The 24,874-nt window shown below is 40.0% G+C and overlaps 1 protein-coding gene across 1 annotated transcript in view; it reads left to right on the forward strand.

The window, feature by feature from the left end:
• The window catches only part of CAMK1D (calcium/calmodulin dependent protein kinase ID), a 782,349-nt gene that overhangs the window by 650,209 nt on the left and 107,266 nt on the right, over positions 1-24,874 (forward strand). Inside the window, exon 5 of the mRNA XM_053716475.1 lies at positions 12,492-12,618. Coding sequence (XP_053572450.1) covers positions 12,492-12,618 — 127 coding nt within the window. The remainder of the gene's footprint in view (positions 1-12,491; positions 12,619-24,874) is intronic.

Raw genomic sequence — 24,874 nt, forward strand, 5'->3', positions numbered from 1 at the left:
AGTACATCTTACTAAACTTACGGCGAAGAATTCAGGATTCGCCATTCAGGCACGCAGGGCGCTGTGGCTAAAATCCTGGTCAGCTGATGTTACTTCTAAGTCTAAATTGCTTAATATACCTTTCAAAGGGCAGACCTTATTCGGGCCCGGGTTGAAAGAGATTATCGCTGACATTACAGGAGGTAAAGGCCATGCCCTGCCTCAGGACAAAGCCAAAGTTAAGGCTAGACAGTCTAATTTTCGTTCCTTTCGTAATTTCAAAGCAGGAGCAGCATCAACTTCCTCTGCACCAAAACAGGAAGGAGCTGTTGCTCGCTACAGACAAGGCTGGAAACCTAACCAGTCCTGGAACAAGGGCAAGCAGGCCAGGAAACCTGCTGCTGCCCCTAAAACAGCATGAATTGATGGCCCCCGATCCGGGATCGGATCTAGTGGGGGGCAGACTTTCTCTCTTCGCCCAGGCTTGGGCAAGAGATGTCCAGGATCCCTGGGCGCTAGAGATAATATCTCAGGGATACCTTCTGGACTTCAAATACTCTCCTCCAAGAGAGAGATTTCATCTGTCAAGATTGTCAACAATCCAGACAAAGAAAGAGGCGTTTCTACGCTGCGTACAAGAGCTCTTGTTAATGGGAGTAATCCATCCAGTTCCACGATCGGAACAGGGACAGGGGTTTTACTCAAATCTGTTTGTGGTTCCCAAAAAAGAGGGAACTTTCAGACCAATCCTGGACTTAAAGATCCTAAACAAATTCCTAAGAGTTCCATCGTTCAAGATGGAGACTATTCGGACAATTTTACCTATGATCCAAGAGGGTCAGTACATGACCACTGTAGATTTAAAAGATGCTTACCTTCACATACCGATTCACAAAGATCATTATCGGTACCTAAGGTTTGCCTTCCTAGACAGGCATTACCAGTTTGTGGCTCTTCCATTCGGATTGGCTACAGCTCCAAGAATCTTCACAAAGGTTCTGGGTGCTCTTCTGGCGGTACTAAGACCGCGGGGAATCTCGGTAGCTCCATACCTAGACGACATTCTGATACAAGCTTCAAGCTTTCAAACTGCCAAGTCTCATACAGAGTTAGTGCTGGCATTTCTAAGGTCACATGGATGGAAGGTGAACGAAAAGAAAAGTTCACTCGTTCCACTCACAAGAGTTCCCTTCCTGGGGACTCTTATAGATTCTGTAGAAATGAAGATTTACCTGACAGAGGACAGGCTAACAAGACTTCAAAGTGCTTGCCGCACCCTACATTCCATTCAACACCCGTCAGTGGCTCAATGCATGGAGGTAATCGGCTTAATGGTAGCGGCAATGGACATAGTACCCTTTGCACGCTTACACCTCAGACCACTGCAACTGTGCATGCTAAGTCAGTGGAATGGGGATTACTCAGACTTATCCCCTTCTCTGAATCTGGATCAAGAGACCAGAAATTCTCTTCTATGGTGGCTTTCTCGGCCACATCTGTCCAGGGGGATGCCATTCAGCAGTCCAGACTGGACAATTGTAACAACAGACGCCAGCCTTCTAGGTTGGGGTGCCGTCTGGAATTCTCTGAAGGCTCAGGGACAATGGAGTCAGGAGGAGAGTCTCCTGCCAATAAACATTCTGGAATTGAGAGCAGTTCTCAATGCCCTCCTGGCTTGGTCCCAGTTGACAACTCGGGGGTTCATCAGGTTTCAGTCGGACAACATCACGACTGTTGCTTACATCAACCATCAGGGAGGGACAAGAAGCTCCCTAGCTATGATGGAAGTATCAAAGATAATTCTCTGGGCAGAGTCTCACTCTTGCCACCTGTCAGCAATCCACATCCCGGGAGTGGAGAACTGGGAGGCGGATTTCTTAAGTCGTCAGACTTTTCATCCGGGGGAGTGGGAACTTCATCCGGAGGTCTTTGCCCAAATACTGCGACGTTGGGGCAAACCAGAGATAGATCTCATGGCGTCTCGACAGAACGCCAAGCTTCCTCATTACGGGTCCAGATCCAGGGATCCAGGAGCAGTCCTGATAGATGCTCTGACAGCACCTTGGGACTTCAGGATGGCTTACGTGTTTCCACCCTTCCCGTTGCTTCCTCGATTGATTGCCAGAATCAAGCAAGAGAGAGCATCAGTGATTCTAATAGCACCTGCGTGGCCACGCAGGACTTGGTATGTAGACCTGGTGGACATGTCATCCTGTCCACCTTGGTCTCTACCTCTGAAGCAGGACCTTCTGATACAGGGTCCCTTCAAACATCAAAATCTAACTTCTCTGAAGCTGACTGCTTGGAAATTGAACGCTTGATTTTATCAAGACGTGGGTTTTCTGAGTCAGTTATTGATACCTTAATACAGGCTAGGAAACCTGTTACCAGAAAGATTTACCATAAGATATGGCGTAAATACCTATATTGGTGTGAATCCAAAGGTTACTCTTGGAGTAAGGTTAGGATTCCTAGGATATTGTCTTTTCTACAAGAAGGTTTAGAAAAGGGTTTATCTGCTAGTTCATTAAAGGGACAGATCTCAGCTCTGTCCATTCTGTTACACAAACGTCTGTCAGAAGTTCCTGACGTCCAGGCTTTTTGTCAGGCTTTGACCAGGATTAAGCCTGTGTTTAAAACTGTTGCTCCACCATGGAGTTTAAACCTTGTTCTTAATGTTTTACAGGGCGTTCCGTTTGAACCCCTTCATTCCATTGATATAAAGTTGTTATCTTGGAAAGTTCTATTTTTAATGGCTATTTCCTCGGCTCGAAGAGTCTCTGAATTATCAGCCTTACATTGTGATTCTCCTTATTTGATTTTTCATTCGGATAAGGTAGTCCTGCGTACTAAACCTGGGTTCTTACCTAAGGTAGTTACTAACAGGAATATCAATCAAGAGATTGTTGTTCCTTCTTTATGCCCAAATCCTTCTTCAAAGAAGGAACGTCTACTGCACAACCTGGATGTAGTACGTGCTCTAAAATTTTACTTACAGGCAACTAAGGAATTTCGACAAACGTCTTCTCTGTTTGTCATTTACTCTGGGCAGAGGAGAGGTCAAAAAGCTTCCGCTACCTCTCTTTCTTTTTGGCTTCGTAGCATAATTCGTTTAGCTTATGAGACTGCTGGACAGCAGCCTCCTGAAAGAATTACAGCTCATTCTACTAGAGCTGTGGCTTCCACTTGGGCCTTCAAGAATGAGGCCTCTGTTGAACAGATTTGCAAGGCTGCAACTTGGTCTTCGCTTCATACTTTTTCCAAATTTTACAAATTTGACACTTTTGCTTCATCGGAGGCTATTTTTGGGAGAAAGGTTCTTCAGGCAGTGGTTCCTTCTGTATAAAGAGCCTGCCTATCCCTCCCGTCATCCGTGTACTTTTGCTTTGGTATTGGTATCCCAGAAGTAATGATGACCCGTGGACTGATCACACTTAACAGAAGAAAACATAATTTATGCTTACCTGATAAATTCCTTTCTTCTGTAGTGTGATCAGTCCACGGCCCGCCCTGTTTTTAAGGCAGGTAAATATTTTTTTTTTTTAATTTATACTCCAGTCACCACTTCACCCTTGGCTTTTCCTTTCTCGTTGGTCCTTGGTCGAATGACTGGGAGTGACGTAGAGGGGAGGAGCTATATGCAGCTCTGCTGGGTGAATCCTCTTGCACTTCCTGTTGGGGAGGAGTAATATCCCAGAAGTAATGATGACCCGTGGACTGATCACACTACAGAAGAAAGGAATTTATCAGGTAAGCATAAATTATGTTTTTATTTATTTATTTACAATCCTATGTATTGTATAGAGACAACAGAACTTATACGAGTACATTATAAGATCATATTTAATCTCACGAAGTTAGCAAATAACATATAGCATCATGTTGACAACAATAGCAAAATTAACGTAGGCAGAAAATTATTCAAATCTAATTAAAGTGCAAAAGTATTCAATCGCACAAAGTTCATTGAGACATCGTATGATAATAAAGTCAGACTCTCTACTTCCAACTTTAACAAAATGATAGTTCAATCTGATAATCATGCCCAATCCTTTGATGGCTAAGAAACAGTTAAATTTTATCGTTGTAAATTCACTAATATCCACCTATCTATGACGAATATTTATACCTTACATCGATAGGTCAGATGACAATGATACGCCCATTGGGGGTGTGACAATCAGCAGCCTTAAATAGCCGACTACAGTGCGGCGCGTTCACCTTTGAAAAAGCCACGTTACGTGGCGAAACATGTCAGGGACGTTAGGGCAATGGTGAGGAGTCCTAGGAGCTCCTGTGTTTTTAGTAAGCCTTAAGCTACCAATTCAATTACTGTAGTCTTTTCACTGTATCTATCCAGACTTTACTGATGGCTATTAATGTCCAAATAACAATATATGTCTGGCTAGCAAAGTGTTACTGGCAATAACGTGTTATTAAACTAACCTAGTGCTTAAGAACGCTTGAGAGCATATTACTCTTTCAGGCAGGTAATGGTCACAGCTGTTAGTACACCTAACCTAACGGAAAGCGTTTTTGTTCAAATTTGAGGTATGCAAAAGCATATTACATACAAATAGCAGCAGATGTTGGCACACGCTAATGCACAAACAGTCTTGTGAATTGCTATTTGAACATGCGAAAGATTTAGTTCTTCACTGAACTCATTAAGTTAGAACGTATTTTCAGTACAAGATTTACTTTTAACGGTACATGGTGACACAGATACAGGTTATAACCGGCTATAATCAGAACCGTAATAATAACTATATTTGTATATTAATATGTTGGTGAAGACAGCCCAGCGTACAACTTAAGTGCACAAGGAATTTTTACCTGTTAAACGTGTCAAGAAATTGGTCTATCAATAACACCTCGAATATCCATATAGCTTATGGAGACCATTTAATGTACAACTCAAGTATTAATTTACCGTTTTGTTGTGGCCACACAAATTCATAAATATATCATTAAGTATAATACTCCTGCTCAAGTGATATAGGTTGATAATTCAGCCATCACTCCATTAATATAACTTTAAGGTATTTAACAACATGCGTTTATGTCCTCATGTTGAGACAAATGTGGCAATACCAGTAAATGTTCCTACAATATGATTTGAACTTTAGGTTTTTCACGAACATACTAATTATTTTCTCAACACTAGAGACTTTCAATCAAAGATACTCTATATATCATACCTGCATAGAATCAATACTAATTATTAGTGTAAATATACACGTCTATTCCACTGAATATAAGCAGGTAAATTAATTGCAATACCAATTGCACACAAGAGTTTCTGTTGAAGAATTCTAGGTATTACGTGACATTGTCACGCCAAGCCAAGTAGACTACAATCGGTGCCTAAGTGTGTTTTTAAAGTTTTTCCTATTTTATTTCTAGACCCCAATAAAAGTTAAATTTTAATTATAGCTAAGTTTGTGTCTCCTCTAATCTTGGATTTCATTTTTTATTTCTTTACATCAATATTACTCAATAGTGACCTGTGAGTGCTTTCAAGTGTATTCTTTCTCTTTTTGCTCCAGAAAAGATGCAAGTAGTATAACGCTGGTATCCCATAGCAACCAGAAGATGCAAGTAGTATAACGCTGGTATCGCATAGCAACCAGAAGATGCAAGTAGTATAACGCTGGTATCCAATAGCAACCAGAAGATGTAAGCTTTGGTAACGTCACTTCTGCAGGATTGTTTAAAGTACTGCCACATACCCTGAGTGTGTACCATAGGCAGAATCTGTAATATTTATTATTATTATTATTATCGGTTATTTGTAGAGCGCCAACAGATTCTGCAGCGCTAAATCTGTAATATTTTTTATTATTATTATCGGTTATTTGTAGAGCGCCAACAGATTCTGCAGCGCTAATATTTTTGGAGAAAAAAAGGACACAAACAAGTTATATATAAAAACTTTTTTCAAGCTACAAAGCATACATATCGGGCTATTTAAAGGGACACTAAAGTCAAAATAAAGATTTCATGATTCAGATGCAGCATGCAATTGAAAAAAAATCCAATTTACTTCCAATATCAAAATTTGCACAGTCTATTTATGTGCACCCTTTCTGAGGCACAAGCAGGTGCAAGAGTTAAGTGTATGTATACATATGAGTCTGTTATTTGCTGATGGCTGTCATATGATACAAGGGGCAGGGAAATGGAAGGACTTTTTTGAAATTTGTAAAAAAAAAACAACAAAAAAAACTACTGCCTCTTTGCAATTCAGAGTGTTATTGCATTCACATTTTATTATGCATTTGTTTATTATGCTGTTATACGGTATTTATTTGTCCTTTACATGAGATCTTTGCATCCAGGTTGACTATAAGCACCGGAAAGATGCTTTCCCCATTGCTATAGACACTGTTGTGCCATTTATATACTGTCCATTATTTTCTGTGTTTAATACGTTTGAATAACACTTAATAAGCATGATATGTCATGCAAGATGTTTTAAGACATCAAAGACCCACAAAAAAAATCAGTTTTACTTAAAAATATGTAAATAACAACCTGAATGTTTATCGTACAATTGACTTGTTATTTCTATTGTTAAGTGTATCCAGTCCACGGATCATCCATTGCTTGTGGGATATTCTCCTTCCCAACAGGAAGTTGCAAGAGGATCACCCACAGCAGAGCTGCTATATAGCTCCTCTGCTAACTGTCATACCCAGTCATTCTCTTGCAAGCCTCAACCAAGATGGAGGTCGTAAGAGGAGTGTGGTGTTTTATACTTAGTTTATTCTTCAATCAAAAGTTTGTTATTTTTAAATGGTGCCGGAGTGTACTGTTTATCTCAGGCAGTATTTAGAAGAAGAATCTGCCTGCGTTTTCTATGATCTTAGCAGAAGTAACTAAGATTCATGGCTGTTCTCACATATTCTGAGGAGTGAGGTAACTTCAGAGAGGGAATGGCAATAAGGTATGTGCAGTTAATATTTTTCTAGGGATGGAATTTGCTAGAAAATGCTGCTGATACCGAACTAATGTAAGTAAAGCCTTAAATGCAGTTATAGCGACTGGTATCAGGCTTATTAATAGAGATGCATACTCTTATAAAAATGTAATATAAAACGTTTGCTGGCATGTTTAATCGTTTTATATATGTTTGGTGACAAAACTTATTGGGGCCTAGTTTTTTTCCACATGGCTGGCTTGAATTTTGCCTAGTAACAGTTTCCTTAGGCTTTCCACTGTTGCAATATGAGTGGGAAGGGCCTATTTTAGTGCTTTTCTGTGCAGCTAAAATTACTGACACAGACATCCAGCTTCTTCCTGCATGATCCAGGACATCTCTGGAGGGCTCAAAAGGCTTCAAAGTCGTTTTTGAGGGAGGTAAAAAGCCACAGTAGAGCTGTGGCAGTTGTTGTGACTGTTTGAAAATAAAACAAACAAACAAACAAAAAAAAACGTTTTGTCTTTTATTATTCAGTTGTGGGTATTAAGGGGTTAATCATCCATTTGCAAGTGGGTGCAATGCTCTGCTAACTTGTTACATACACTGTAAAAATTTCGTTAGTGTAACTGACTTTTTTCACTGTTATTTCAAATTTTGACAAAATTTGTGTTTCTTAAAGGTGCAGTAACGTTTTTTTATATTGCTTGTAAACTTGTTTAAAGTGTTTTCCAAGCTTGCTAGTCTCATTCCTAGTCTGTTTAAACATGTCTGACACAGAGGAAACTACTTGTTCATTATGTTTGAAAGCCATGTTGGAGCCCCATAGGAGAATGTGTACTAAATGTATTGATTTCACCTTAAACAGTAAAGATCAGTCTTTAACTATAAAAGAAATATCACCAGAAGATTCTGACGAGGGGGAAGTTATGCCGACTAACTCTCCCCACGTGTCAGACCCTTCGCCTCCCGCTCAGGGGATGCACGCTAATATGGCGCCAATTACATCAGGGACGCCCATAGCGATTACCTTGCAGGACATGGCTGCAATCATGAATAATACCCTGTCAGAGGTATTATCCAGGTTGCCTGAATTAAGAGGCAAGCGCGATTGCTCTGGGGTTAGGAGAAATACAGAGCGCGCAGATGCTGTAAGGGCCATGTCTGATACTGCGTCACAATATGCAGATCATGAGGACGGAGAGCTTCAGTCTGTGGGTGACATCTCTGATTCGCGGAAACCTGATTCAGAGATTTCTAATTTTAAATTTAAGCTTGAGAACCTCCGTGTGTTGCTTGGGGAGGTATTAGCTGCTCTGAATGACTGTAACACAGTTGCAGTACCAGAGAAATTGTGTAGGCTGGATAAATACTATGCGGTACCGGTGTGTACTGATGTTTTTCCTATACCTAAAAGGCTTACAGAAATTATTAGCAAGGAGTGGGATAGACCGGGTGTGCCTTTTTCCCCACCTCCTATATTTAGAAAAATGTTTCCAATAGACGCCACTACACGGGACTTACGGCAGACGGTCCCTAAGGTGGAGGGAGCAGTTTCTACTTTAGCAAAGCGTACTACTATCCCGGTTGAGGACAGTTGTGCTTTTTCAGATCCAATGGATAAAAAATTGGAGGGTTACCTTAAGAAAATGTTTATTCAACAAGGTTTTATTTTACAGCCCCTTGCATGCATTGCGCCTGTCACGGCCGCGGCGGCATTCTGGTTTGAGGCCCTGGAAGAGGCCATCCATACAGCTCCATTGACTGAAATTATTGACAAGCTTAGAACACTTAAGCTAGCTAACTCATTTGTTTCTGATGCCATTATTCATTTGACTAAACTAACGGCTAAGAATTCCGGATTCGCCATCCAAGCGTGTAGGGCGCTATGGCTTAAATCCTGGTCAGCTGACGTGACTTCGAAGTCTAAATTACTCAACATTCCTTTCAAGGGGCAGACCTTATTTGGGCCTGGTTTGAAGGAAATTATTGCTGACATTACTGGAGGTAAGGGTCACCCTTCCTCAGGACAGGGCCAAAGCAAAGGCCAAACAGTCTAATTTTCGTGCCTTTCGAAATTTCAAGGCAGGTGCAGCATCAACTTCCTCCGCTTCAAAACAAGAGGGAACTTTTGCTCAATCTAAGCAGGCCTGGAAACCTAACCAGTCCTGGAACAAAGGCAAGCAGGCCAGAAAGCCTGCTGCTGCCTCTAAGACAGCATGAAGGAACGGCCCCCCTATCTGGCGACGGATCTAGTAGGGGGCAGACTTTCTCTCTTCGCCCAGGCATGGGCAAGAGATGTTCAGGATCCCTGGGCGTTGGAGATCATATCATCTTTCAAGGCTATCTGCAAATCAGATAAAGAAAGAGGCATTCCTACGCTGTGTGCAAGACCTCCTAGTTATGGGAGTGATCCATCCAGTTCCGCGGACGGAACAAGGACAGGGTTTTTATTCGAATCTGTTTGTGGTTCCCAAAAAAGAGGGAACCTTCAGACCAATTTTGGATCTAAAGATCTTAAACAAATTCCTCAGAGTTCCATCTTTCAACATGGAAACTATTCGGACCATCCTACCCATGATCCAAGAAGGTCAGTACATGACCACAGTGGACTTAAAGGATGCTTACCTTCACATACCGATTCACAAAGATCATCATCGTTTTCTAAGGTTTGCCTTTCTAGACAGGCATTACCAATTTGTAGCTCTTCCCTTCGGGTTGGCTACAGCCCCGAAAATCTTTACAAAGGTTCTGGGCTCACTTCTGGCGGTTCTAAGACCGCGAGGCATAGCGGTGGCTCCGTATCTAGACGACATCCTGATACAGGCGTCAAGCTTTCAAGTTGCCAAGTCTCATACATAGATAGTTCTGGCATTTCTGAGGTTGCACGGGTGGAAAGTGAACGAGGAAAAGAGTTCTCTATCCCCACTCACAAGAGTCTCCTTCTTAGGGACTCTTATAGTTTCTGTAGAAATGAAAATTTACCTGACGGAGTCCAATTTATCAAAACTTCTAAATGCTTGCCGTGTTCTTCACTCCATTCCGCGCCCTTCGGTAGCTCAGTGTATGGAGGTAATCGGCTTAATGGTAGCGGCAATGGACATAGTGCCATTTGCGCGCCTGCATCTCAGACCGCTGCAATTATGTTTGCTGAGTCAGTGGAATGGGGATTACACAGATTTGTCCCCTCTGCTAAATATGGATCAAGAGACCAGAGATTCTCTTCTCTGGTGGTTGTCTCGGGTACACCTGTTCAAGGGTATGACCTTTCGCAGGCCAGATTGGACAATTGTAACAACAGATGCCAGCCTTCTAGGTTGGGGTGCAGTCTGGAATTCCCTGAAGGCACAGGGATCGTGGACTCAGGAGGAGAAACTCCTTCCAATAAATATACTGGAGTTAAGAGCGATATTCAATGCTCTTCTGGCTTGGCCTCAGTTAGCAACACTGAGGTTCATCAGATTTCAGTCGGACAACATCACGACTGTGGCTTACATCAACCATCAAGGGGGAACCAGGAGTTCCCTAGCGATGTTAGAAGTCTCAAAAATAATTCGCTGGGCAGAGTAACACTCTAGCCACCTGTCAGCAATCCTTATCCCAGGCGTGGAGAACTGGGAGGCGGATTTTCTAAGTCGTCAGACTTTCCATCCGGGGGAGTGGGAACTCCATCCGGAGGTGTTTGCTCAGTTGATTCATCGTTGGGGCAAACCAGAGTTGGATCTCATGGCGTTTCGCCAGAACGCCAAGCTTCCTTGTTACGGATCCAGGTCCAGGGACCCAGAAGCGACGCTGATAGATGCTCTAGCAGCGCCTTGGTTCTTCAACCTGGCTTATGTGTTTCCACCGTTTCCTCTGCTCCCTCGACTGATTGCCAAAATCAAACAGGAGAGAGCATTGGTAATTCTGATAGCATCTGCGTGGCCACGCAGGACTTGGTATGCAGACCTAGTGGACATGTCATCCTTTCCACCATGGACTCTGCCTCTAAGACAGGACCTTCTGATACAAGGTCCTTTCAATCATCCAAATCTAATTTCTCTGAGACTGACTGCATGGAGATTGAACGCTTGATTCTATCAAAGCGTGGCTTCTCCGAGTCAGTCATTGATACTTTAATACAGGCACGAAAGCCTGTTACCAGGAAAATCTACCACAAGATATGGAGTAAATATCTTTATTGGTGTGAATCCAAGAATTACTCATGGAGTAAGGTTAGGATTCCTAGAATATTGTCTTTTCTCCAAGAGGGCTTGGACAAAGGATTATCAGCTAGTTCCTTAAAGGGACAGATTTCTGCTCTGTCTATTCGTTTGCACAAGCGTCTGGCAGAGGTTCCAGACGTCCAGGCATTTTGCCAGGCTTTGGTTAGAATTAAGCCTGTGTTTAAACCTGTTGCTCCCCCGTGGAGCTTAAACTTGGTTCTTAAGGTTCTTTAAGGAGTTCCGTTTGAACCCCTTCATTCCATTGATATTAAACTTTTATCTTGGAAAGTTCTGTTTTTGATGGCTATTTCCTCGGCTCGGAGAGTCTCTGAGCTATCTGCCTTACAATGTGATTCTCCTTATCTGATTTTTCATGCAGATAAGGTAGTTCTGCGTACCAAACCTGGGTTTTTACCTAAGGTGGTTTCTAACAAGAATATCAATCAAGAGATTGTTGTTCCATCGTTGTGCCCTAATCCTTCTTCAAAGAAGGAACGTCTTTTACATAATCTGGACGTAGTCCGTGCCTTGAAGTTTTACTTACAAGCTACTAAGGATTTTCGTCAAACATCTTTCCTGTTTGTCGTTTACTCTGGACAGAGGAGAGCTCAAAAAGCCTCGGCAACCTCTCTTTCCTTTTGGCTTCGGAGCGTAATACGCCTAGCCTATGAGACTGCTGGACAGCAGCCCCCTGAAAGGATTACAGCTCATTCTACTAGAGCTGTGGCTTCCACCTGGGCCTTCAAAAATGAGGCCTCTGTTGAACAGATTTGCAAGGCTGCGACTTGGTCTTCGCTTCACACTTTTTCAAAATTTTATACTTTGCTGTGTTTGGGAGAAAGTGGTTCCTTCCGCTTAATCCTGCCTTGTCCCTCCCATCATCCGTGTACTTTAGCTTTGGTATTGGTATCCCACAAGTAATGGATGATCCGTGGACTGGATACACTTAACAAGAGAAAACATAATTTATGCTTACCTAATAAATGTATTTCTCTTGTAGTGTATCCAGTCCACGGCCCGCCCTGTCCTTTTAAGGCAGGTCTAAATTTTAATTAAACTACAGTCACCACTGCACCCTATGGTTTCTCCTTTCTCTGTTTGTTTTTGGTCGAATGACTGGATATGACAGTTGGAGGAGCTATATAGCAGCTCTGCTGTGGGTGATCCTCTTGCAACTTCCTGTTGGGAAGGAGAATATCCCACAAGTAATGGATGATCCGTGGACTGGATACACTACAAGAGAAATACATTTTTCAGGTAAGCATAAATTATGTTTTTATATATATATATATGGCCCCTATTATCAAATATTTTTCTATTATAGCAGTTTTGTGTGTGTTGTTTTTTTTAAATGTCTCCAATTATGTTTATATTTTTATTTGTAGCCTGAAAACCTGCTGTATTTCAGTCAAGAAGAGGAATCTAAAATAATGATCAGTGATTTTGGGCTGTCTAAGATGGAAGGTAAAGGAGATGTTATGTCTACAGCCTGTGGAACCCCAGGGTATGTTGGTAAGTGATTTGCGTGTCAAAATTAAACTTATGATTCAGGCATGCAATTTTAAACAACGTTTGAATTTTACTTCTTTCTCTTTTTTAATCTTTTTTTGAAGAGCATAGCTAGGTAGACTCAGGATCAGCAATGCATTATGGGGGCTTGCTGCTGATTGCTGGTTATGCACATATATGTCTCTTTTCATTGGCTCACTCAATGTGTTATAACACTTACAGTATGTAGAACTATTAAAAGTAGAAGAAAGATTTGGTGCTTGGACTTATACATTTTGGATTGCCACATGCTGTGACCCTGTGGTTTTAATACAATTTGTGATGTAACATCACAGAGATAGATTTGCAGGCAGATTTGCAACATTTAGGGTTATACATTGGACCAGGAAAAAAAAAATGTATAAGTTCTATTTTTTCTTTGCAGCTCTATTTTTGTGTCAGGATTACAATATATTATTATTTTCTTAGGAACATCTTGTTATTTGCATGTCATTAACTAAAAGCAGCACTTTGTGACTGATCCCAAGCACCAGAACAGTGCGGAATTTTAAACTCAAGTCAAAAAAGGTACAGGCATCAATTTAATGTAGAAATTGGAAACTGCAGCAGTATTTAGTCCAGGATAAGCAATGGCTTCCTACTCTAGATCTATCTTGGCGCGGGTTTAAAAGAAAGGTATTGGCAGGCAATAGTGCACCAAGAAAGTGCACTAACTCATTACAGTATTTTCTTATTAGGTCTTTACATCCCTTTAATCTTTAGTCCTAGGGGCTTTTCTATCAAGGGCCGAATTAACCCCTAATGCCCCTGTTTACGCACAAGCCTTCAGGCTCGCTGGAAACAAGAGTTAAGAAGCAGCGGTCTTAAGACCGCTGCTCCTTAACTCGTCTGCTGCCTCTCTCTCACAAGATCAGATTGATTGACACCCCCTGCTAGTGACCGGTTGGCCGCAAATCTGCAGGGAGCGTCATTGCACAAGCAGTTCACCAGAACTGCTTGTGCAATGTTAAATGCCGACAGCAATGTCTGTCGACATGATCCACTGATCGGATCATGTCGGACAGACATTTGATAAATCGGCCCCCTAGTGTTATTAAATATTATGTAATAGTTATTAAATATTCTTGTGTGTGTATGTCCAACATATTTATTATGTTTGTCTTGTGCCCATATTTCAAAATACTGATGTAGTTTAACAATGGGGGTATTTTGCGAAACCCTAATCTTAAAAAACCTGGGCGCCAGGTGACCACTTGCACCTTAAAATTAAGCCATGGCTCCCTGGTTTGTAGGCTCCAAGACACCCATGGCTGACTCCCCTTGCTGGTGATTTGCTGCCAGACACGCCTAAAATTTAGCGCGGTTTGGCTCGTTTACTCCGGCCTGCATGACAGATGTCAGTGCCAGGCAGACTTGGGTGGGCCTTAGTTGTGTAGGTGGAAGGTAGTGGGAACTGAGCTGCTATCATCATGGGGTTAGCAACAGTGAAGGAGAATATAGGGAACAGGGTATACAGCAGGAGGAAGACACTAGAGAGAGACAAAAAATGCAGCTAATTATACTGCTGAACAAGATGTTGTGAGTGTTCTCTAAGTAGTCCAAGTTAGTCATGTCACTGACACAATTTTCTAATTGTGTAGTATCAAAAACACTCTATGACGGCTGTTTAACGTTGTAAGCGGGCAGGTCCCAGTGTGAGTGTCTACAGCATGACGGCTGAGTCTGCATTGTTTACCATGATTAGCGTCCTCTGTTCTGCTGTTGCGTAATGTGGTGAGAAATATTAATCTTAGCTCCTAGATACACGTACACATTTTATTCTCTCTCTCTCTCTCTCTCTCTCTCTGCGCACTAACCAGCTAAATACTTCATAAATTGAATATGTGTGCAATTACCACTGCTCATGTAATCTTTTCTTCAGTATTTTAAAGGAACAATTTAAACACCTTGAGATCATTATATTAAATTATATGTAGTAAAACAACTGTGCAATATACATTCACACACCTCCCAACATTTGAGGCTAGGTATTAGGTACTAGGTTAAGGGGAAGGGGCAATGTGGTTTTGTGGGTGGGCTGTTTTGGAGTCACAGGTGGATAGTGGACTGGATTATATGTGTGTCTGGGGGGGTCGGTGAGCGTGCCTGGGAGCTTTGTAGGCATATCTGCTTGGTCAATGGCTGGAAATTCTGGAAATAGGGACATATGGCTGTCTCAGAGCTGAGATTTAGGGACTGCTCCTCTAAAACAGAGACAGTTGAGAGGTCTGCATTTATTATTTATTTTGTCCTCTTTCCCTGTAAGTTAATTTTGAAAATTGTGATCTTTCCATTTCCTGTTAAAAGTAGAGATGCAGATTTAAAGGGGCATGATACTCATATGCCAATTCATATAAAAGTGATGCAGCATATCTCTAAAAAGCAGGCACGGAAATATCACCTAAACTTCTCTATGTAAAAAAGAAGATATTTTACCTCAAATTGTATTCATCTCACCAGAGTAAATGCTTTCTAAACCAGAGGTACTCTTTCTTTATTGACAACTGCATGGTAAAAAAAAGCCAATCGGCTTCATCAGTGCTGAGTTCACACTCTGTTTTACTTTGATCTCAGGATTTCACAGAAATATTGCAAGGTTTCATAGTAAACTTCCTTATTCTGAAAAGAGAAATAATGTTACTGTGACTAGCATCTAGATTGGCTGCTTAAAGCCCCTTAACAATGGGATTTGGCAACTGAAGAGGTAAAATATCTTCCTTTTTTACATAGAGACGTTAAAGTGATATTTTCTAGTCAGCTTTTTACAGATATGATGCATCACTTTGAAGTGATTAAAAATATGGGTATCATGTCCCTTTAACACTGCTATGTTTCACACAACCATTGGCTACAAACTCTAGTGCCCCTTTTATAACTGTCCCTAATTAGCCTTTAGCAGAGAAGACAAGGTTACAACATGACTGTTCCCATACATACAACATAATCAGGCTAATGTTTACTTTGAATACACCATACTGTCTGTCTATTTAGTTTCCTCCTTTAAAATAATAATAAAAAAATAGTCAGTATAATATATTCAGTATAAAACATCACTTCCCTATCCCTTTGAGTATTATATAAATATTTTTGTACATTAGTAATGACTCTAAAACTTTGCCTACTTTGTGAGTGACAAATAAACATTCCGATGTGGCCTTCCTTGTAAAAATATTAGAGATCCCCGTTTTCATAAAAATGAATTATAACTATTATTACATTTTGAAGAAACACAACTCATTAAGATCAATCGTATTTAATTTTGCTGGTGTTGTGACTCCCCCTGTTCTAATGAATTTGATGAAGGAAACAGAAAGAGCCTCAGATAAAGAGCTAGACAATACATCAAGCTTCATACTTTGTAAAATTATTTTTCAGTTTGTCCTCTAAGGTCCACTAAGCAAAAACAATTTGTTTGTGAGAAGCGTTTGTCAAGCAGAGGCTTTGTTCATGTACAGAGGCAGATAAGAGGCACGTTGACGGATGAGGAGTTGTGGAGTGATTTTGGCTCGCTGTCATGTAAGCAGCGGTCGAGTTCCAGGAATTAGATGTAAGGTAAACATGTTTACTGTCAGAAACAGCCCGGACAGGCATTTAAACTTATACAATGTGATCTCTGTAACTGGGTTACATTCATTCTACTGCTGTCAGGCGAGCGCTTGTTGCTGTAATTTATCAAGGCGCTTTTATCTAAGATACAGCATAATTCTAACATCCTGTGACAAGACAATCCACTAACCTCATCAGAAAATATCTCAATCTTGGGCTTTTATCAGTGTCACCAAAGGAATACAGTATTTATAGAGAGATAAAGCTAATGGCAAAAAATAAATACAAAATAAGTCTGAGATGTGGATTCTTCTGTCAAATTATTTCTATTATGGGCTCCATTTATTATTCATTCTTGAAATGTGACTTTCCGTTCTCATATCAGTTCTCAGCAGCTCGCCTTTGGAGAGGCGCACATGTGCGCCCATATTTATCATAAAAACGGTAGTATTTTAACACCAATTTCCAAAGGCGAGATGCGGCAGATTAATGATAAATCTCTCCATCAGTATTATATATGCGCCTTATTTATCATTAGAAATACTCCCAAATAGACTTGATTTTTGTATAGAACCTGTCTAACCTTTTTTTTTTATTGAAATCTAACTTGTTTAAACCACCCTTAAAGGGACACTGAACCCAATTTTTTTCTTTCATGATTCAGATAGAGCATGCAATTTTAAGCAACTTTCTCATTTACTCCTATAATCAATTTTTCTTCATTCACTTGCTATCTTTATTTGAAAAAGAAGGCATCTAAGCTTCTTTTTGGTTTCAGCACTCTGGACAGCACTTTATTGGTGGATGAATTTATCCACCAATCAGCAAGAGTAACCCAGGTTATTCACCAAAAATGGGCCGGCATCTAAACTTACATTCTTGCATTTCAAATAAAGATACCAAGAGAAGGAAGAAAATTTGATAATAGGAGTAAATTAGAAAGTTGCTTAAAATTGCATGCTCTATCTGAATCACAAAAGAAAAACATTGGGTTCAGTGTCCCTTTAACTGTGTATTTCATTATTTAAATATAAACCTAATTTAATTTTAATGTAATAAAATAAATATATCATTATTTTCTTTTTAAATTATGACAAAAAGTAACAGAATACATGTAATTTAATCAATAAATGCATTTTTTTGGTTTTAGTCATGTGTAAGGAAGCTTTATATTTTTTATACATGCTACAGTTATAATAATAAAAAATAATGTTTTAAACAATAACACCTTTATCTTCTTCCACACCCCCTGCAGTACTTATGACTCCTATAGATATGCAAAAATGTCAGTGGTGACTCAAAATATGTTAATAACTATGGACATGTATCACTTGATATAATTTATTGTTAGCTTTAGACTGATAAGCGTGTCTTCCTTTACAAATAGAAATTAATAGGACACCAAATTTTTATTTTCAAATAATAAATTTATTATAAAACATAAAATAAAATTATGTTATCTTCACATTCATTGATTTAAAAATATATTATTAAAAGAAAATTTACATCATTGATTCATATTTCATTCCTTTAACTTCCAAAATTAAAGGGACAGTCAAGTCCAAAAAAAGCTGTCATGTTTCAAATAGGGTATGTAATTTTAAACAACTTTCCCAATTTACTTTTATCACCAATTTTGCTTTGTTCTCTTGGTATTCTTAGTTGAAAGCTTAACCTAGGAGTTTTATATGCTAATTTCTTAGACCTTGAAGGCGCCTCTAATTTAAATGCATTTTGATAGTTTTTCACCACTAGAGGATATTAGTTCACGTGTTTCATATAGATAACCTTGAGCTTATGCACGTGAATTTACCATGGAGACAGCTCTTATTGGCTAAAATGAAAGTCTGTCAAAATAACTGAAATAAGGGGGCAGTCTGCTGAGGCTTAGATACAAGGTAATTACAGAGGTAAAATGTTTATAATTATAACTGTGTTGGTTATGCAAAACAGGGGACTTGGTAATTAAGGGATTATCTATCTTTTAAAACAACAAAAATTCTGGTGTTGACTGTCCCTTTAAGAAATATTCCATCTTCTCTCACAAAAAAAGTGGAGTAAATTCAATGTTCTCCACAGTGGTTTTGGAGACCTTTTGTGGTCGTATTTGTAAGAGAATTTTAGGTTCTCCTAAGGCACAAAATAATGATAAATCTGAATTTCGGCGATTAGTAAGGGGTATTTTTAAAAATGCGACCAAAAAAGGGCTTTTTTGTGCTTTCTTTGGCGCACATGTGCGCCTAGGCAAGAGAGAATAGAGTGGAATAATTTTGCGGTCGTATTTGCTTATGTTTAGGCGTATTTTGCTTTGATAAATAGAACAATTCCGACAGCGTATTTATAGACGTAAATGTGGGAGAATTACAATGATAAATGGAGCCCTATATATTTACCATTTATGCACACCTATCAACTATCTACCTGTCTGTCTATCTTCCTGTGTATTTATCTATCTACTTGTCTGTCTGTCTATCTACTTACCTTTATGTTTGTCTGTCTATCATCTATCTACCTGTCTGTCTATCTATCGTCTATCTACCTACCTGTCTATCTGTCTGTTTATCTATCTACTTGTCTTTCTATCTACCTATCTATCTGTATGTTTGTCTGTCTGTCTATATATCTATCTATCATCTATCTCCCTACCTGTCTGTCTGACTGTCTATCTATCATCTATCTATCTATCTACCTGCCTACCTGTATGTCTGTCTGTCTATATATATCTGTCTATCATCTACCTGTCTGTCTGTCTATATATCTATCTACTTGTCTATCTATTTACCTGTCTGTCTGTCTATCTATATTCATACCTGTATGTCTGTCTGACTGTCTGTCTATCATTTATCTACCTACGTACCTGTATGTCTGTCTATATATCTATCATCTGTCTATCTACTTACCTGTTTTCCTATCTATTGTCTATTATTACCTGTCTGTCTGTCTATCTATCATTATCATTCGAACTGTCTGTATGTTCATACACATATACATTTCCAGCAATTAGATAGATTCATCCTTTTTTCAATTATAAACTACAATGTTCTAAATAATCTCTTTATTACAACGGAGCATTTGATTGAATTGGAAACACTATAAGTCTTGGAAAAATTTAATTAAATTTTTTCTATAATTTTTGATAAATGAAAACTTAAAACATCATGGCCCAGATTACAAGCGGAGGGCGAAGCTTATCTAATACCGCTCAAGTGAAATCAAGAGCGCTTTTTTTCTTGCACTCATATTACAAGTTAAAAGTAATACTGTCGCATTGCTTGGGCTCTCTAAATCCCTCATCTAGCAGACTTCTATAGGGAGCGCATCAAAACTCTGTTCTGGTTTTCGCTCAAGTGCTAACCGGATGATGTGCTATAAGCCTAAGTGCGCTAAGGTAAATATGCTTAACAAGATGCAAAGTGAGTGAACAGAAGAAAAATCTAAATCAAATTAATATTTGGTATGATCACTCTTTGCCTTCAAAACAGCGTTAATTCCCCTAGGTGCACTTGCACACAGTTTTTAAGGAACTCGGCAGGTAGGTTGTTTCATAAATCTTGGAGAACTAACTGCAGTTCTTATGTGTATTTAGGCAGCTTCAGTTGCTTCTGTCTCTTCATGTAATCCTAGACTGACTCGGTGATGTTTGGATCAGGGCTCTGTAGGGGCCGTACCACAACTTCCAGGACTCCTTGTTTGTCTTTATGCTGAAGATAGTTTTAAATGACGTTGGCTGTATTTTTGGGATCATTGTCATGCTGCAGAATATATTTGGGGCCAATCGGATGCCTCACTGATGGTATTGCATGGTGCATACGTTTTAGCAGTGACTGTATAAAGTATTGTGGGACACTGTTTATTGACTCTCATAGAGACAACTAACTGCAGATATCCTGTCGTTACTTGCATCTCACAAGCTGCATTAAGTTGATATATATGGTACAAGCCAATCTCAGTTGTAGTCTATCTCAGAGTGTTTGATTCAGCAGAATGACAAAGGGATTAATATGTAAATTGTAATTGGTGTTAGGAACATTGTGTTAAGCATACACAGACATTTAGAGTAATCAGGAGAATTTTCTGACCCAGGGTGTTAGAACATAGACACATTTCCCAGCAACACTAATTTGCCATTTTCTTCCATAAGATGAGTTACAGTGTAATATCTATGCATCTTGGCTGTTTACCAGCCTTACTTTATGTCATGAAATGTTTATTGACATTGATTCTAATTCCATAGCAATTTCACCATTTCAGAAATAAATAGATAGACATACAGATAGATAGGATAGATAGATAGATATGATAGGATAGATAGGTAAATATATACTCATGACACATAGACTTAGGCAGCTCAATTTCCTACAGCTAGTTCTTTAGGCCTCTATTAACCACCTTCCAACATAAAAGGACTGCCTGGAGTGCATTCCATGAAATGCAGAACTTTGATCCTCCTACATGCTACACAGTGATTGCCTGGTATATATATATATAAAGACATGCATGCCGCATATATCTGTTCCTAATTAGCAAGAGCAAATATAAAATCTTTGCACTACAGTGATTCATTTCTGAAGGATATATACAATTTCATGTGCCCACCAAAAATCCAATTTCCATCTTAATATGAGGCGAATCCACGGCTTTATTTCTTACTTGTGGGAAATACAGAACCTGGCCACCAGGAGGAGGCAAAGACACTCCAGCCAAAGGCTTAAATACCTCCCCCACTCCCCTCATCCCCCAGTAATTCTTTGCCTTTTATCACAGGAGGTTGGCAGAAACGTGTCAGAAGATTTCGCATTAGTTCCTTATGGAGGGTAGTACTCTTCGAGATGGGACTGGAGTTTTAAGTAGTCTTATCAGCCTCTCAGTGAGAGCATTGACGAAAGTTAGAGTTTGGAGATGCCCCCAAGGCAGAACATGCTGTGATCTGAGATGTCATCGCAGAAAATGCAGCATGTCTGCAGAAAGAACTGGACACATGCAAGAACTATTAGTGCTTTAACTTTAATATCAGGCTGTGCTCTGGCTGCACTTAAGTTTTCCTCAACATGATACAGTCAGAGCGAAGCACTGTTTGAAGAGAACAGTCAAATATGGAGCAGCACTGCAGAGCAGTAGTGCACTGATTGATGACTGTTTCTCAGGAATATTTTAAACCCATCTCCTAGCCTTTCCTGGTCTGCAAAGCTGTGACTTCTGAATGTAAGACATTCTTGTGAGCAATACACCTTTTAATTACTACTTTTTTTTTTTTAACAATTGCTTTATTCTCCAGTTAATCAACACATTGCAGCTGAGCTGGTGTTTTAGTGTAACTGCCTAATTCAAAATTGAGTTTCATTTCAAAATGATCTGCAGAAAAATTTTCTCTGGGGGAGATGCAGGGAGAGTCTTTCTACGAATCCATCCAGACTCATATTAACAGCTCCTTAAGCAATCAGCGTTGACGAGTTTCGCTGCCTGCTTTCTTCACTCAAGTCCATATCAGAAGTGCTGCTACAATCTGTCAAACTTGAAGGACTGTGTTACTGTTCCACGGCATAGATTCGGGTAAGATCGTTTCATTACTTTAAACACATGTTAAGGATAAGAAGACAGGGTTTCAGATCTTCATGGAATCAAGGGTTAATATCTCCTGAGGGGGATTATTGAACGGTGGGGTTTTTAATCATATTTGTTATGCGATTTTGACTGCTTATATGTAAGAACGCTTGGGCTGCGCAGTTTTCTTTAGATAAGATGGCACACTTTTTTCTTAGCAGGGGCAGGTCCTGCATGAGCACCATGTGACCAGGAACAGTCACGTTTTTCTTTACCAATTCAGAATCCTGAGTGCATGTCTGCGGAGAGGAGCTTTTTCTCTATCTGTCTGGGTTATACGAGGTGGTGAGTGCCCCAGCCATTGGGGGTGTAAGGTGACACTTGTTTTTCATTTCTATAATTGATATAGACGAGTTATGGAGGACTCTGAAATTTTAGAGGGGGATCCCTCCGATACAGAATTTGATACCTGTGTATATTGTGAGGAGGCCCGGGTAATCCAGCCCTCTCAATTATGTTCCGTATGCCGCAATAGAGTGTTCTCATCAACCATTGTTGAGATGTTAGAGACCACTGAGCCGTCCCAGCGAGGTGTGTTCCCTTGATTCTGTTCCTACATACACAGTTTTCCCAAATTCCGACCCCCCCTTCCCCTGTAAGGGGTTTGTTTCCACTAAAGGTTACTAGGCACTTCCGCATAGCCTTCTCTTCGGCCTTAGCAAGGTTACCTATTCTTACTACGCATAAGCTAAGGGTTAGTCCGGGCTTTACTGCCCGAAGCCATTTGGTGTCGGATCAGTCCTTCGGGGATGTGGTTCCCTCTGAGGTTTTAGAGGGAGAACCTCCTGGGTCGGAGTCTGCTGACTTGGGTCCTCTGTCTGAGGAGGGTTTAGCATTTAGATTTAGATTGGCATGCCTGTGTTTACTTCTGAGAGAGGTTTTGGCGATGTTACAGATTTCCAGGACTGCTCCGTTAGTTGAATCTCTGTTTTCTAAATCAGATAATGATCTTGACTAGACAAGTGGAGGATGGTATATTCCTTGTCGTCTTGAACTCCTTTTGTTTTATCTTTTATTTTTAATCCCAGTTCCGGACTCTATGGGGATTGTTTTGTTTAACAGGCAGGGCCTTTTTTTGCCTTTCGCACTCCTTTTTTAGCCTTTTTCTTTCGGTTTTTACAGGCTAGCTTTTGTTTTTGAGCTCTGGATTGTTTTAGAAACTCTTCTTAGAAACACGTTTCATCGCATGGGATTTTTGTCCCTATCGACTTTGATGGTCGAGAGGTTGGAGTCTTCCGGTGGAAACGTATACAGCTAGATTACGAGTTGTGCGTTAGGGTAAAAAAGCAGCGTTAAGAGGTCCTAACGCCGCTTTTTTAAGCCCGCTGGTATTACGAGTCTTGAAGGTTTAGGGGCACTGCACACTTCTTTGGCCTTACCGAAAAACGACTTATGTAAACTTCGTAAAGTCTTTTTTTCTATGGGACTTCCATAGCGCCAGTATTACAAGTCTGTCATGGGAGGCCAAAAAGTGAGAGGTACACCCTACCCTGTCAAGAGTCCTAACGCATTTAAAAGCCAGTAGTTATGAGTTTTATGGTACAACGCCGTAACATAAAACTCATAACTAAAGTGCTAAAAAGTACACTAACACCCATAAACTACCTATTAACCCCTAAACCGAGGCCCTCCCGCATCGCAAATACTAAAATAAAATTTTTAACCCCTAATCTACCGCTCCGGACACCGCTGCCACCTACATTATATGTATGAACCCCTAATCTGCTGGCCCCAACATCGCAGACACCTACATTATATTTATTAACCCCTAATCTGCCGCCCCCAATGTCGCCGCCACCTACCTACACTTATTAACCCCTAATCTGCCGCCCCCAACTTCGCCGCCACTATAATAAACATAATAACCCCTAAACCGCCGCACTCCCGCCTTGTAAACATTAGTTAAATATTATTAACCCCTAATCTGCCGGCCCTAACATCACCGCCACCTACCTACATTTATTAACCCATTTAAAACTAAATACTTAACTGTAAATTAAACCCTAAACTAGCTACAATATAACTAATAGTTACATTGTAGCTAGCTTAGGATTTATTTTTATTTTACAGGCAAGTTTGTATTTATTTTAACTAGGTAGAATAGTTATTAAATAGTTATTAACTATTTAATAACTACCTAGTTAAAATAAAGACAAATTTACCTGTAAAATAAAACCTAACCTAAATTACACTAACACCTAACACTACACTATAAATAAATAAATTAACTAAATTAAATACAATTACCTACATTAAATTAAATTAGCTAAAGTAAAAAAAAAACCCCACTAAATTACAGAAAATAATAAACAAATTACAGAAATTTAAACTAATTACACCTAATCTAATAGCCCTATTAAAATAAAAAAGCCCCCCCAAAATAAAAAAAAACCTAGCCTAAACAAAACTACCAGTAGCCCTTAAAACCCCCCCAACAGTAAAACCCAGCACCCACACAACCAACCCCCCAAATAAAATACTATCTAAAAATACCTAAGCTCCCCATTGCCCTGAAAAGGGCATTTGGATGGGCATTGCCCTTAAAAGGGCACTTAGCTCTTTTGCCGCCCAAACCCTAACAAAGTCTTCATCCAAGCCGGGCAGAAGTGGTCCTCCAGACGGGCAGAAGTCTTCATCCAGACGGCATCTTCTATCTTCATCCATCTGGCGCGGAGCAGGTCCATCTTCAAGACATCCGACGCGGAGCATCCTCTTCATCCGACAACTAAAACAGAATGAAGGTACCTTTAAGTGATGCCATCCAAGATGGCGTCCCTTAGATTCTGTTTGGCTGATAGAATTCTATCAGCCAATCGGAATTAAGGTAGAAAAAATCCTATTGGCTGATGCAATCAGCCAATAGGATTTAAGTTCAATCCTATTGGCCGGATGGATGAAGATAGAAGATGCCGTCTGGATGAAGACTTCTGCCCGTCTGGAGGACCACTTCTGCCTAGCTTGGATGAAGACTTCTGCCCGTCTGGAGGACCACTTCGCCTGGCTTGGATGAAGACGTCTCCCGGTAAGTCAATCTTCAGGAGGTTAGTGTTAATAATTTCCTTTCTATCTGTAT

The sequence above is a fragment of the Bombina bombina genome, chromosome 6 (assembly GCF_027579735.1).
Source record: "Bombina bombina isolate aBomBom1 chromosome 6, aBomBom1.pri, whole genome shotgun sequence".
Lineage (NCBI taxonomy): Eukaryota > Metazoa > Chordata > Amphibia > Anura > Bombinatoridae > Bombina > Bombina bombina.